The sequence below is a fragment of the Amphiura filiformis genome, chromosome 3 (assembly GCF_039555335.1).
Source record: "Amphiura filiformis chromosome 3, Afil_fr2py, whole genome shotgun sequence".
NCBI classification, from domain to species: Eukaryota; Metazoa; Echinodermata; class Ophiuroidea; order Amphilepidida; family Amphiuridae; genus Amphiura; species Amphiura filiformis.
In genome coordinates this window covers 17694397-17710755 of record NC_092630.1, presented here as the reverse complement: position 1 = coordinate 17710755, position 16359 = coordinate 17694397, and the positions used below count along the sequence as shown (strand labels likewise).

Genomic DNA, 16359 nt, shown 5'->3' with positions numbered 1-16359 from the left:
ATGACACTTAATATTGACAATAAAATTACAGGATTTTCCCAAGTACCCCTTTTATCCAAATTTCGCAAATTAAATACCCCCTATTTTGCCGATTTCGTGGTCCTTGCTGTTGGTTAAACAAATACTCCTTTTCTTTGATATTTAGTAACACACCTGGTTACCAACTTTTGTATGGGGGATTGTTGAAAAGTGGGTGCTTAGATAGTTTTCACTTGGAAACTTACATATGTGAGTGCTATTTCAAGGTTGAATACGGCATTTGTAACATTGATGTTATTTTAGCAGGAAAACACCAAAAAATAAACACTGCAAAAAATCTATTTTAACAGTATTACAAGTTATTGCTGTTTATATCGATGCGACTAGATGCCCCTGTGGTCAGGTGGGATGACCGTATGTGACCGTCTGACAGCTCAAATCCCCCGGCATTGCCGCACAAAATCTACACCTGGCTACGGATCTGATTGCTGGATTAAAGGATGCACAACATGACCATTACAAGTTGGACGGACGTCCAATGTTTGATTTCCGATAAGGCATACAAGCATCACCACAAGAATTCCACTTTTGGTTGGTTGACTGATAGACCAACTGAATCGTAATCTGTGTATCTCTCCAAAGAAATGTATCCATTGAGTTGAGTACAGTAAATAACAATAACAACAGCCACACTGCAACAATAAACAGATGTATAAATTAACCAAAAATCATACACATAAACATGCTAAAATTAGTAAAGCGAAGAATTATGCAAAAAGTGATTTATATAAGCACCATTGTCAAACCAACATGTACCCTCTCAACAAATGCTAGTTACTTGCGTTATTTTTCTCCTAAAGTTAATTGAATCATATATATTATCTTTTAGTACCTGCATATCAAACTATTTAATTATTACATTTGAGCAATGTTTCATATGGCAAAGCAGAGTAAAATTTCAATGTAATTTGCTGTATTTTTCCGACATGTATCGGGAGTAGTTCCTTGTAATGAATAATAAGCCTAGAAATATTGGCTGAACTGATTTGAAAACATGCGGCTTGCAGTGTGGCCAAGTATTATTGAGCTTAACGGATAGCATTTCACACCTTGGGAGCCTCCTTACGGAAGCTTTAAATAGTCTACTCAACTACAATCCCTGCACCTGCCTTTCATATCTATCTATCTACCATCGCATGATAATTGAGGAAAGCTCTATCTGAAACTCCCTTCGTCCACCATCCCCATATTTCTGATACTAAGGTTTGGTTACAAGTAAACTTACTGGTAATTAGATTCAAACCTCTTAACATACAATATGAATGATAGATAGATAGATAGCCATTGAAAAAATATTCCATTAGACCATCCAGCATTTGTACTGGGACCTTTGGTTGCTGGTCCAATGCTTTACCAACTAAGCAGATGATTCAGTTTGATCCTCATCCTCTGACATATTTTTAATCCAAGAGGCATAGAAAAAAGTTTTTGATTTGGAAATCACTTTCCGAAAACAATGTTAAGATGGTATTTGTACAAACTGTTTAATATAAACCAATCCAAACCATTGAAACTCAATTTGTAAAAAATTTTAAAAGCAATTTAAGAAAAACCATAATAAAATGATAATAAATATGAGCTAATATAACCAAATCCACGGACTGAAATTCTACCCATGACTGTTTGGGCTGCAAAAAGGCTACATTAACTCTTCTGGTTCTCATATCGTAGATCAAGAGTAGTTGTGCAGTTTGTAGACACTCTAAACCAATATTGAATTAAATGTGCTGAAATTGACCTCATTCCCATAAATATGGAGTAATTCTAAACCAATCTTTTGCTCTCATTAGCATGAAGCCTGGAGTTCATCGACCTATTAATTAGCAAGGCAGGGAATTGATCTCCTAGTTAGAAACAAAGCTCTGTATAATGGTGGAAGTTTGATTAAATTGAACTACGATGAAAGGTAGAGTTGGTTTCTAGCTGTAAAACTTGACTCATATTTCTAGATTTATTGAAGAACAAAATTTCTATTGACACCAGAATATGATTTGTTGTACTTTGTAAATTCTGAGTTTACCCTAATGGATGATGAAAAATTGGCAATATTTAGTTGTGGAAACTAATCAATTATGAGTGATTTCCTGTTGGTTTAAGATCAATCCCCTCCAGGGGGAGGGTGACGAAAGTATGAAGCACTTAGGGATCCTCAGTTATTGATCCAAGTAGAAAATGAATATACTGCGTACCAATCGCCGGGAACAATCATCAGGAATCTCAAATCAAGAGGATTTGCTATATTTATAAATTTGACCCCATGACTTCCTCAAGATTTTTTTTTACGTACAAAAGGACTATCATTAGATCCTCCGGAGTCAATGTATTTCGAGAATTTCATAATGACGCTACACAAAAATGAAAAATGAAAAATGCGACAAAGGTTTGGGTTTCATTTTGGATAGAGGCCAAGTATGTAGTGCAATCTATATAAATAAAAGGAAGTCGCTAAATCTTGTCCAGAAGCAGGCTCCGAGATGCTTTCACTTTCAGCTCTGGTTTATTCGTACATTGATCGGGTACATATTGCCATTAAACCATCTGACGTTCATTTTTGCGAAACTATTCAATCACTATGGAAATAACAAAAAAATGGTTGGTTGCTAGGCCGTTGAGGTCAATAACCTTATGGGTCAGGTCATGACAGCAAACGCGTCAAATGCAAGCGATGTCCAACACGCTGCGATGCGTGCGTGTCACGCACCTGCGTCGCACGCTGCACCATGGTTTCACGCGCATTGCGGCGCATGGTATGGACGCATTTAATGTTGGCTTACGCGCGTGTAGGCCTCACGCTTTTGTGACTGACTGCTTCTCTGAGACAGTGGCGGATCCAGGAATTTTGGAAAGGGGGTGGGGGAGGGGGAACACTCGAATTTTTAGTCGGGCGCCGTGCAGCCGGCTGTGTCCCCTTAGAATTGGAAACTTGGTCAAAGTAAAGGCCTTGAAGCCATTTCGGGGATCATTGGAAGGGGGGGTCATTGAGTGACAGATTTGCAAAAAATCCACTCATTTCAGAGGGAATGTTAAAATGTAGCCAACAGAGTCGTTCAACTGTTCAGTATAGCCCGAAAAGGTTAAATGTTAGGGGGTGTGTGAGCCCACGTTGGAACTTGAAAGTCCACATTTTGGAGATTCTGCGGCCCCCGCAAAGAAATTCTGGCTATAATGTAGACCTAGCTATTAACAACACGGGCTCGCTTAAAATGTTTTGCTGCAACTTTTAAACATGTTGCTTACATGTGTTTTTTTACCATTATAACCCGAAATTGAAACGTTTTCTAGCAACCTCTTCTAACATTAATGTTTTATGTTTGTTGGGATAAAGTTAAAATCAACCATTTTGTCACGAGCTGTTTCAAAAGAAATCTGAGGGATTGAGTGAGTAACAACATTATCACAGGTCTGGATATTCACTTAAAGTTTAGCTTCTTTAATATGACAGGAGCTAACATATGATTATCAAGCTAATCTACACCAAGACACCATGATTATCATCACCGTTTACCATGTTTACTAACCACCCCGGTTACTAACCGCTCCCGTTTACTCAACTAGCGGGGACCCGCGCGAAGCGCGGGTCTCCCGCTAGTAATAAATAAAGATTGGATTTGTGCGTTGTCTTACCCTGTAGTAGGCACATTGGCATGCATGAACATGAACACATAAATGTTTGAATGTTTAGGTATAAGCTTTGCAATCCTAAATAAATTGTATTTTTGCTTTGTGGAGTCTGTTTGCCCAGAAGATTAATAAAAGCCATGATTGTAATCAGCCAAAATAGATGGCGTGTCAGTTGTGATTTCCAGAAGCCGTTTAATTTGCTTTGATAATACTGTCAAATTTTTGCACTACGCTTATATTTGCACCTTTTGCGTTCCAAGCCGCCGCAATTTATTGTGAATTTAAAAACAAGTGTTCACAGTATAAAATTTGAAAAGCGTAAATTTAAACAAATTTCCACATGTAGGGATAGAAATTGAATAGAAGAGATTCCGGATTTAGGAGACAAGGAAAAATGCAGGAATTCATGGAATTGATGTTACTGAGTTTTGAGTTTGGTGTTGTGCTGATTTGTCCCAGTGTTTACCTGCTATTTCTATTATATATACAATATTTATAGTGCTCACTGAGAAAACAGACTGTAGAAAAGGGAGAGGAAAGAATTGAATTCAGAAATAGAAGGGAGAGTGGAATATGAAAGAAATGTAAGATATCCAAAGACGTAGAAAAGGGAGAGGAAAGAATTGAATTCAGAAATAGAAGGGAGAGTGGAATATGAAAGAAATGTAAGATATCCAAAGACGTAGAAAAGGGAGAGGAAAGAATTGAATTCAGAAATAGAAGACGTAAATGTTAAAAGAGAGAAGAGATTTAGTGAGAGAAAACATATATAGAAAACAGAAACAATAGAATGAAGTACGAAGAATAAGAGGGACAGAAGGTGAGGGGAAAGAGAAGCAGAGGGCAAAGAGAAGCAGAGGGCAGAGAGAGGGAAGGAGGGAAAGGGAGAGTGTAGCTGTAGACAACAGGTTATTGACAATGTGGTTGTGATCATTACAGCACAGTTACATGGGACAAGTTTGTACAATTTAACGTTTGTCTCTGCAATAACTCCTTCTTGATGAATGCCTAAGTTCATCCATTGTTTGTGAAGTTTTCACAATATAATATTCGTCCAAGTTTTGAAGGAGTTAATGATATTATAGTAGTACTATGTCCCAAAAATGAAATCCATTCAAGTATGTAATTGATCTACTGTAAGCTTTAAACTCATCTTATGCAACAGCTTCACCTGAGAAGTAATTTACTTACGTAAATTTCCAAGATTTCTAATAGTTACTTTGAATCAGAGCAACTTGACATTGTCTTAATCTTTTTTCCATCTCAATTAACTCATTTTGTTTTCTGTTTCGTCCTCCTACAGGGGTCGGCAGTATGTCGCACTGAAAGTCGTCAAGAGTGCTCACCACTACACAGAGACAGCATTAGATGAAATCAAATTACTACGAGCGGTAAGTTGCTTCTCAAACAACCCTCTTGTGCCCAGATGCAGTTACCTATCCCCAATATATTCAGAAACCCCTTTGGATGTGTCTGGTACCAAAAACTCATAACCTACAACTTGAGGTCAGATTATGACCTATCTGCTTGTTGCATTGGGAGTTGTGAACCATGCAGTTGGAAATGAGAGTATTTTGGCTCATGAATATGAAGGCTTCAAGATTGTCAGCTTTCAACCTGACTTTGATTGAGCCCCTCTGTTGTACTTAAACCGACATTTACCGATTGTGAGTCCTAATGTCCCTCTGTTGTACTTAAAGGGACATTTACCGATTGTGATCATGAGTCCCAATGTCCCCTCTGTATTTCAGGGACATAATTTACCGATTGCGAGTCTCAATGTTTCTTTTCAAAAATTGACATTTACCGATTGGGAGTCACAATGTCTGCTCTAGAGCTTGTAGTTGTACTTACAGGGACATTTACCGATCGCAAGTTTTAATGTTTCTTTTCACAAATTGTGGTGCTGTAAGATTTAACTCTTTTTAATTCATAAGTTGCATGTTATGCTATGTGCTATGCAGACTGCAAGGTCTTTTCACAAATTGTGTTGTAACAAGACCATGGTATAGCCTTATGTAATGTTGCGTCCAATTTGCCACATTGGGTTGTTACTCATGGGGGAAAAATAAGATATAAAGGCTAACATGGAATGAACATGTGCATTTCATGGGTTAAATTAGGCACCGGAGTTTTGCGCGGTCCGCGCAAAAGCGCACATTTTCGCGCATTTGGGTGTCCAAAGCGCATTTTGGGTTCCATCGAGAATGTTCACGATTTTGACCCATCGATAAGCTTAAAGTTAAAACTTACGATTTTATGCCCCAAATCGGCAGCATTTACAAGAAAATGCACACAATATTGGTTCTAACTTCACTTATGTACATCAAAATACAAATAACGATCATTAAACCAAGCATAATGTGGGGAAATTTACCCTTGCTTTCGACATTTCGATCGACGATTTGTGATGGTCGCCATCTTTATTTTTTTATTTTTCCAGAAACTGGAAATGAACCCGAAATGAACGGAAGTCGGTCGTAATTGATTGACATGCCATCGTTTTACCGATGTTTTTCGTGTTTTGCATTGATAACAGGGGATCACGCATTTTAGCGCATTTTGACCTATTTTTGGCGCATTTCGCACAAGCATTTTGAAAAGTTGGCCAGCGATTTTGCTGTTTTAAATCGCGCAAAACTCCGGTGCCTAGGTTAAATGCTGGTACTTTATTGACTTATTTGAGGTGCAAATATTTGTTGTTTTCATTGTTACTGCTCATCTTCAGCGAAACATGGTGGGTTATTGAGGCAGTTATGTGCAATTCGTCAGTTTGAAGAAGTCGCAATAATTAAGTAAAATATGCTTTCAAAATTCTAGCTGTGGCATTATTTATTTCTTGCACAGCAATGTATGTCATGTAATCATATCAGTGCAGTTGGGTTCTTGGCTCTTGCGCATCTGTCTCACTTTGAGATTGGATCAATTATCGATTGACTTTTGTCCCAGTTCTTCTGATGTGTAAAGGCATGACTACACAATGTGATGCACATCATACACTTTAGAGGGTTAAATAGATGTGCATTTTGGGTTCTCAAAAATTTGCTGCACTGTGCATGCCTAAATCAATGCATCAAATAGGAAAAGGGAATCTTGTTTAGACCTCAGTCCCTTCAGAAATTTATGTCTTGTCTCAACTAAGTGGCACAGACATGCTATGGAGCTTAGGGTATAGTTATCTTGAGAAATTTTCTACATGATGGTCGGACTCGCTGGAGTGAACTTTTCTTTCCTCATTACTAAATCAAGATGTCCAGGTGTTTGTCTAGGGCTAAACACTGATTAAATTTAAATCTTTACATCAGGGTATTTGCTGACAATTTCAACAGTTGAATACAAGAAAGTCTTCAGTGCATACTGCATAGTAATGTAAACACTTGAGACTACTATAAATTTACCATTAAAAACTACAGGTTCCATGTAACAAGATAATTGGGGGTTAGAACTTCAAATGTTGGTATTATTACACAGGTTTATATAGTTCATGATGGTAGCCTCTGATGTAAGGTTTCAATGGCTCTTTACATGTCATTGCTGCACTTGTTAGTTGTCATTTTTCATTGGGGATGTGAACATTACACAGTGTGTGTTTGATGTTCCATTGTGCGTGGAGTTAGCTGTCCCTGGGCCTCCATTTGGAGAGAGGAAAAACAAAATATTTTCCATGAGTGACAGTTGGCTATAGAACACCAATACTATCCACATGGAAGCTGAGGGAAATGCAGTATTTTGGTTGCTACTTGCAACAAATTTTCGGTATTTTGGACACAACCTAAATTTTGGTGACATGAAAATTTTAGCGCAATTTAAAACAGAAGAGACAAATGTATGCGAGCATGGAATTTAGCAAATCTGTGCCACATGTAGCAGTGCTAACAAAATTTTTGAAAGAAATCATTTACTACAAACAGTATGTTTCAGCATGCCTGAAAAATATTCTCCATTGTCAGCGATTACAGTATGCATGAATTGGTATCACTACAAATTGAGCCGATTTATTTTGGGACCAGAAATCAATGAAATGAATAATAGTGTCTGTCATTGATTGCAATTGTTGGTGAACTTTACCCCAAATTGACGCACGTCATATTTGTCAATGGACTAAATGATATCTTGTATTTGGCCACTGTCTGTGACAAAATATAAGGATTTTCCTGTAACAGTTGATTGCACAGTGTGATAGAAATGCACACGATTTGGGTGGAGTACATGAATCTGAAGCGAGCCAAATCATATTGATAATTACTGATGAACATGATAACAAACAGCAAGCAGAGTACAAAAGTTACCATGTAACCTTGGATTCCCGTCTAGTAAAAACAAAAATGACAACCTTGAAATTGCACGTAATCCTAAAAAACCACTTCACTGCATAGAATTATAGTTATTGGTACATACTTAAGAAATAAATATATCATGAGATGTGTTGCTTATAATTTGCCTTGAACCAGAAATTTTATTTACATGTGTTTTTGTCACATGTTAATTCCACTGATGAATTGAATTCAAGTGATTCAAAATTTTCCAAATATTGACAATGACATTAATCCATCAAAAGTTCCTTTTAAAAACAAGAGTCTAGAGGTAAATGTCATTGAATACGATATTAGAATACTTGACATTTATGGAAATGTAAAACATGCAAGTTGATTTATGCCATTAGAATAATTGCTCGGTAGACAAGTCTTCATAGGCAAATAGGCACATTTTAAATGTGACACTGGGTAATTTACTAGTACGAGTTGAGCGAGTTGGCGCAACGGTTGGTCCCTCGTCTTGCACCACTGAGTCCCGGGTTCAAGCCTCGGCTGTTCCCAAGGACTGTATGTGCATTTGGTATATCCCGATCCATGTTCTCTTGCAGGTTTTTCTCCAGGATCTCTGGTTTCCTCCCTACTTTCAAAAATTAGTGATTAGTTGTTTGGTTATCAGAAACTTCCTTCACCGAACATTCACCGAAATTTCGGGAGCTGCACAGATAATTGGTGGATATTACAATCTATAAAGTATGGATAGATTTGTGCCGGGTTTGGCTCAACTGGCCTAGTAGATGCAATCTGATTCTAATGATTCCACAGTGGCAGCAAAATTACAGCGCTTTTAATCCTTTGGAAATAATATAAACTATATAAATCCAAAATTTATTTATTATTTATTATTTACTGTGTTGTGTTGCATATTTTCATTATCGAGATGTTACCAAAATATAAACAGGTATGCCGAATTTGCAAGTTATCATGTCTTATTTCTGCAAGGCTCCAATATTTGTCTCCTGAGGTTGATTTTAGTATGCATGAAAAGCAATTATTTTAAAAAACTTCACATTTAAAAAAAATCAATTTCACAAGTTAGCCTTGTAAGCTGTATACACAGGGAATATATTTGCATGTTGGTATTTACACGGAAACTGTTCGGTGCTCAAAAATTGTGAAAATAAATGCAGGGCTAAAAATTGCAATGTTCCATTAAGCTGAATTTATACTCGATCGCTTTTGCAGAAAAGCGATTTTCACGCATGCTCAATGTTTACTTACATTTCCAGAGCGTCAAGCCGATCAATCGATTCAAATCGCGGAGGCAAAAACGACGTCGCTTTTGCAAGTTGAAGATATCTCAACTTCCCAGCGATATCGCTTGACACGTGAATGCGCCAACCAATCATATACAACCAACTGGATCTATTATTTTGCTAATTAATTTGCCTTTCTCGATTTTTAACTTTTGGTGATAAATTAATTCAAAGCAATAATTATTGACAGCAACTCATGTTTTAAAAATGTATTTTGTGGTATTAAGAATATTTTAATTGTCGTCTGCAATCGCTATCGCCGTGATAAGTATAAATGGATAAGCGACGGGCGATGCATCGCAAAATTCGGCGATTGCAAATCGCTTTTTCAAGAGCGATTAATCGCATCGCTCGGCGATCGAGTATAAATTCAGCTTTAGTTTCCGGTTGCTTCCTAGTAAAGTATGACAGGTGGTTGCTATCTTCAGTAGATGAGCAGTGCTGATGAAGTGTTAGACGTAATGGCAACAAGTTTGAGCATGTACATACCTCTGGATGTAGGACATGATACACTTGGAACATGTATTTGAATACAGCCTTTCAATATCTGCCATTTAGACATGTACTAGAAAACACATTATTTCTTTTGAGGTATACATACTGTGCATCTTGTGATTTGACTTAGGAGTATTTAATTTTGTATTTCTTTTTGCATATATATTGTAAAATCAATCTTAGCATGCATGAATTGGACAATAATAACTGCGCGCTATCTGTTTTGAGGTCATTGCGGGAAATAGGAGGGTTTCGTTTTGGGCCAAGGAAAAATACCGAGGTCCAAAACAAAACCCGACAATTTTACGCAATGACCGTAAAACAGATGGTGCAAAGTTATTATTGTCATTCATTACCGCCATTTTACAAATTTGTTCCATGAAAATAAGATATTTTTTTGCTTAAAATACGATTGAAAATGTATTTTCCTTTCACCGTTTTAATTCGCAGTTAATATGCGTCAGCGATCAACAAGTACGTGAGCTTACTTGCGGTGATTACGCGTGTTTGTTTGCGCTTAAGAAACAATACGCAAACACCGGTCAATTGTGTGCGACATTGGAACAATTACGCATTTTGCGGACAATTGTGAGATATTAATGACCTCGATTTGCGTTCGCGTTTTCACAAATAATAAAATATTATTGGATCGCACGCATCGCGTATATTAATGAGGTTATGAATATTTACTATGCAAACCTTCCTTACCTCTGCCAGTTGCAAAATTTGTTAAATTGTTATAAACTATTTAGATTTTGATTATGAATTAAAGTTTTAACTTCAACACTACACTATTTTTCGCTCACCTGGAACGTTTTCACTAGTCCGACTAGCGTCTTCAGCAGATGGTGATGCTGTGATAATATCTTGTCTACTCGTATATTTAGATTTTGTTTTCAGATGTTTGTGAACAACACCATTATTGATCTACATGTACAATTGGTCTAAGTGAATATCAATATTATTGGTCAAAAGTAAACAAAATCTCTCATTAGGTGTGCCCACAGATCTGTGTTCCAGGGTCTGTGGTGTGCCACATCAAGAACACATTTTCAAACAGGGCAGCTTTAGAACAGCTATTTTATAACTTGATGCTCATGCAGTTGCACAAGGAAAAATGCTCTTATATGTAGGGTACTTGAAGGGATCATCTTGGGTGTATTATAGATACTATGCAAGAAGCAATTGTAGGGCTCAAAATGCAGCAGACTATCAGGACAACTTGTCTGTAAAAATCACAGTGAAAGGCAGCTTGAAATTGACATTTGGCAGGCTAGGAAAGCATTTTTAATGTGACATTCATGGCATCAGTAGATTTGTGTAAATTCATGAAATTGCGTTCTTTTCATCCTTATTATCTGATCTCACGTACATAAAACACACTCCGTATTTCATTGTTATCTGGACTTGAGTTCAGGCTAGCAAAAATTGTGAAAATTTCAAGATCACAGAATTCACAGTATTCATCACTTTCATCCTGGTTTTAACACTTCCTACGACCAAGGGCAGCAATTTTGAAAAATTGGGTGTTTTTGGGTGTTTTTATAATAGCTGCCGTTTACTGATTTTTGCAAATAAAATTCTCTACATTGTGTAGATTTTGTGTCGAGTTTATATTATTTACTCAAATGTATCAGAATATTATTTATACAATTGCTTTTGAATAAAAATACAAATAAAATATAAAAATTGATCAGTTTGAGTAAGTGTTATTATTTTTTTTTTAGTATTTCACTGTCAATTTTCGAAAGTCATTTATTTTCAATAAAATAAACACTGAATGTAAAGCATATGCATGCATTGCATGTATACATTGGTTCACTTCAACTTTCACTGGTTTCAATTTCCTGACTTTCAAGTTCGGTGTAGAGCATTGATGATGACGTCAATGATTTTTCGCAGTTGAGACGCAAGCGTGTGGACAAACCGCACTTGTACGCTTGCGTGTACGCTCTTTGCGATGAATGTTACTCGCACAATTCGATACTGCAGTCACCGAAATTTCAACTTGAGTTGAGATGAACTAAAAATCTGTGTACGTGCACTGTGATTGAATATTTATTTTGATGATCGAATCTCGGACTTATGAACTATGAAATACATGTATAACAAACTTACATACAGAGGTACGTAGCCTGCATGATCACTGCTTACTCATGAAACACAGCGCTGCTCAGATGTTTTTTATGGTAGGCTAAAACGTAACCGTCCTACGCGAATTGAATGCAGTACCACGCATTGCATTGCAATGCATACATGATACTACAACCCGCTAAGACGGTCACCCAGTGGCCAACACATATTCAGACCTTCCGATGCTTGTTCATCCCTGTCAACAGCTATAACTGCTCCCAAAGTTGCCCAGATTATCATTCTTCCGTAAATCCTTCGAATTTACTCTCACTATCATCCAATTCATCTTGAAAAACACGGTTTAGATCAGCGTTTGCACATCGCTTCGCCATTTCGAGATCACATTGTTGAGTTTTCCAAAAGACGGCGGCGTTTCTAGATTGTTTTCCTAAAAACATTTTAGCAGCTTCCGCTAAAAGTGAGTCTTTAGCTGTTGACATGCCTTACTTTACCACTGATTTTCAAGGGACTTAGGCTATCTAGAGGCTAAAGGTCATAAATATTATAAAATAAAATTTGTCTGAATTTAAATTTTTAGATTTGAGATAAAAACACCTAAAAATGACGACGGAAGAGCAATTGCAAATTAGGTGCTTTTTGATCGCGATTTTTTCGATTTTTTCATTGTTTTACTAACAATGACTGGCTTACATAAGGCAGGCAATATCGTTTTAACGTCACGTGACCCAAGTGATTCACTTCTGAATCACTTTGTCGTAGGAAGTGTTAATGCCTTCATAAAAAATGGTGCCAGCAAAAAAATGAAATATATTCTGTACTTTGGATCTGTAAGTACAAGTAGATTGTCAAGTTAAATTGTGGGCATGCTTTTTTAACCACCTGGATAGTACAGAAGGGTTTATCTTGCAAAAATAAATTTATTTTTTTAATAATATACTGTACTTGAATTTATATGACATGCAGCTAACTGATTACGTGATCCCGAGCATAGTTTGTAATAGTTCACCAGGCAATATCATCATCCCCAAATGCTTTGAAAAAATAGATGCAATTAGAAAGGAATGTGCAACCCAATCATGCGAAAATTAGAACTTGTGATTTTAACATTTTGTCATTGAAAGAGAGTTTCTCTTGCAATTTTGATTGCTATCCATTGAATTGTGACCCCATATAAGGCCCTAATTTGTCTTTGTATTGTATTTGGAAAACATTAGGATTTGAACATTTTTCAAATCATGAACAAGTTATAGGCTTCAATTTGCGTTGATTGAGACAAAATAATAATAATGAAATCCTCATCAGACATTGGAGCCAGTTCTCTGCATAGTACATGCGACCTGTAATTAGTTGGTTTCCAGCGGATTCTAGCTTTTAAAGGCATGAGTGAAGAAAAGAAGATGTTGATGCTAAGGTGAGGTTTGCTCTCTGTACTTTCAAACTGATATTTGTGCCTTTTTGAATGACCCCGATTGAGTCAGAAGAAAGCTCATGCTTTTCTGTTAACACGCTGAAACTGTAGGCCTGAGATATACGGGTCCTTTACATAATATGATCAAAAAAGTGATACAAACAGACCTTATCTTTTGAGGGGTGGCACCGCGCACCGAAAACTTTGATTCTCCTGAGCTTTAACGCGTCTGAGGCCCTGTTTAATGGAAAATGCCCACAAAAAACCCTTTCATTTGGTATTAAATAAACACCCCTAACATTTGGTCTTGAGGGGGAAGGGAGAGAGTTCTTAGATATAAGGTTCCCCAAAATTAATTATTACATGGCATACATTTCCATGACAATGTAGGAAAACCTCAAAACAACAAAGCAGAGAAAGAAATCTGTTCTGTCTACGATACTGCCGATAGTGCACATGTACATGTGTTTTTCTGTGGCACGTTCTCGGCACTTCCATCTCATACCAGATCAATTGCAGTTTGTGCATGAATTTGATGAATACCGTAGACAGTTTACAAGTGACGTCATTGAATAGCAAGGTCGATTTGACACTAATGGAGGATAGTGGTAAACCTGGTGGATGGAGGATATATATTTGCAGAGATGGATCATGGGATATTGTGTGCAGGCAGTACAAAGTCAAACACATTTCTAATTTGATCAAAGTTAAAAAAATTTCAAGAAGAAGCGTTATGAGGTTGCGAGTAGCTTCTGGGTGGAGTTAAAAAGCAATACTGATTCGTATTTGTTACTATAGGGAGTGTTACACTAACACCTGTAGAAGGGGGAAACCTGCTGTAGCACAATTTTTATTTTTAAGGTCATTTGAAGTTCTACAAATTAGTTTCTGTTGGGCTGAGTAATTTGTATTGAGTTTCTGCATGACCAACATAGATGTACATGTACATACTGCTGGTGCCAAATAAATGGCAGGTATGTCCCTGGGTATCTTCTTTTATAATATCTTAATTAAAATCCACATACTTTTCCCAATAGTGAATTTCGGCATAGATTCTGCATTCTAAGCTGTGCAAGATCATTGTAGACATTTCGTCATGTTCCTTTTCTGTTTTACTTATCCCTCATGCTCTCTCTGCTCAAAGTATAAACCCAGTGCAATTATTTGGGTGGTAATTAATGACCCTCTAAAGGTGGAATTATATACTAGGGTGTGTAAAGTTAATTATATGGATAAAGTTAATCTGTTGTGCATCTGATAAACAATTAGGTGATTGAAAATTCAAATTTTCATTGCTATGACGTGCCGCAACCATGCACGTAGAGTTCATTGGTGTAACAAATTCAGAAGGTGACAACATATTTTTGGCAGCATGTTCCTACATGTTCAGTCAATTTTAAGCTGCAAAAGGTGTCTTTTTTTTGCTGATGACAAAGCACTTTACCCAATGGATAATGGATATATGCAAATGTTTTGCGCCATATATTTTTTGCGTGTTTCATATATAGCGTAAACTTACAAGTTGTATGTATAATTTATATTAATGCGATTTATATCAGTTATTGGTTATAAGATTTTAACATTTTCATCAAGTTACCTGATAGCACATACTTTGGGGGAAAAATGCAGTGATTTATAGTGTGCTACACACAGGCATAGCGCCTAGAGATGTTGATCTACAATCCTCAGCACACTTTCAATGCTTTACAATCATTTCAACTTGTTCGTTAATTTTCAATTTAAAAAAGCAAAGTTGCTACAGGTGAATTACCATGCAAATTTTGTGCTTAATACTTTCTGCATTTAGAAGAGATTTTAGTTGCAATGCTCAAATTTACAGCGGACATCTGGGCAAGTACAGTAATAGCTGTGCATGCAATGTAGCATTGCTAAAAATAGTAAGTCAAGTATTTTGATTCAATTCCTAATTTCATGTTACTACAATAGGATGACTGAGAACATTCATCAATTAGCTGTTTGAAAACTAACCCCACTACCTTGGACAAATATATATCATGTAATTAATCAACGAGAAACATTAATGTTTGCAACTCTAAATTGTTAGCATGTAAGTGCCATAATTAAGGCCTTGATAAATAAGTATTTTGGATTCTGCATGTGTTAGAACCTTTAGAACCTTTAGAACAGAACTAACACACAGAAGATATATTGCCCTTCCCAGAGTCCTTTGCAACATGTTACATCATCTACAGGCCTCGAAATAAGCCAGAATTTCAAATGACACTCCTATTTCTGTGGCCGCTCAAGCATGTTATTTTCTAACAGGGATTGTTAGTCAGTTAAGAGATCGGATAGCAACGTTTGCACAGTATGTTTTGTGGGACATGAGAGAGCACATCGGACACATCAAATTGCATTCTGAATTATATATCGCAAATTGCAAAAAAAATCAAATTATTTGATAGCAGAAGGACATGTGTTCAGAATGCAATTTTGTGTGTTTGATGTGCTCTCAGGTCCCACAAAAAATACTGTGCAAATGTTGCTACCGTTTTCTTTTAAGTACCGTATTTGCAAGATTCAAATATGCTCTGTTCTTTATATTGAGGTACTCTTTGTTGCTAAAGAACGATGTTGACTGTACAGCTTGCAAGCACACAAAACTAAAACTGAAAAAAAAAATTGCATTGTGGGAAGTGTAATACTAGATCTTTTCTAGTTTTTAATCATGCAAAATTTTGAAACGTGAAAAATACGGGATTTAAACAGTGTGTTTTGGGGTAGTATTTTGTTGCAACAATATCGGATGTGAATTATGTGTTTAACAGCATAACAAGACAGGTGTAAGTCCCTTGCTATGCTACTAGGCCTAGGCACAGCCAATATTAATTATATGTGTACATCCATATCAAAACGATGCACTTGTCGGCTGCTACATGTGTCTCTTTTCGCCAGCCCATTCGGGCTGGTACCTGTTTCAGGTTTGGGGTCAGTTTACTCAAGAGATTATATTTTAGTGGTATTGGAATGATTTTTTTTTTTACTTTTTGTGGTTAAATTTTTTTAAAAATATTTTAATTCGATTCGTTAGGAAAAGTAAGTATGTTTTGCCGTTTCAACGAACAAAAACGAGTGAGTATTACCAAAGTTATGTTTGAACTAATTAATTATG

The 16359-nt window shown here is 36.6% G+C and overlaps 1 protein-coding gene across 4 annotated transcripts in view; it reads left to right on the top strand.

Moving 5' to 3' along the window:
- The window catches only part of LOC140148143 (SRSF protein kinase 3-like), a 137672-nt gene that overhangs the window by 37704 nt on the left and 83609 nt on the right, over positions 1–16359 (top strand). For all 4 annotated transcript variants that reach the window (XM_072170000.1, XM_072170001.1, XM_072170002.1 and 1 more), the window contains one exon: positions 4964–5051. In XM_072170000.1, the coding sequence (XP_072026101.1) occupies positions 4964–5051 (88 nt within the window). The remainder of the gene's footprint in view (positions 1–4963; positions 5052–16359) is intronic.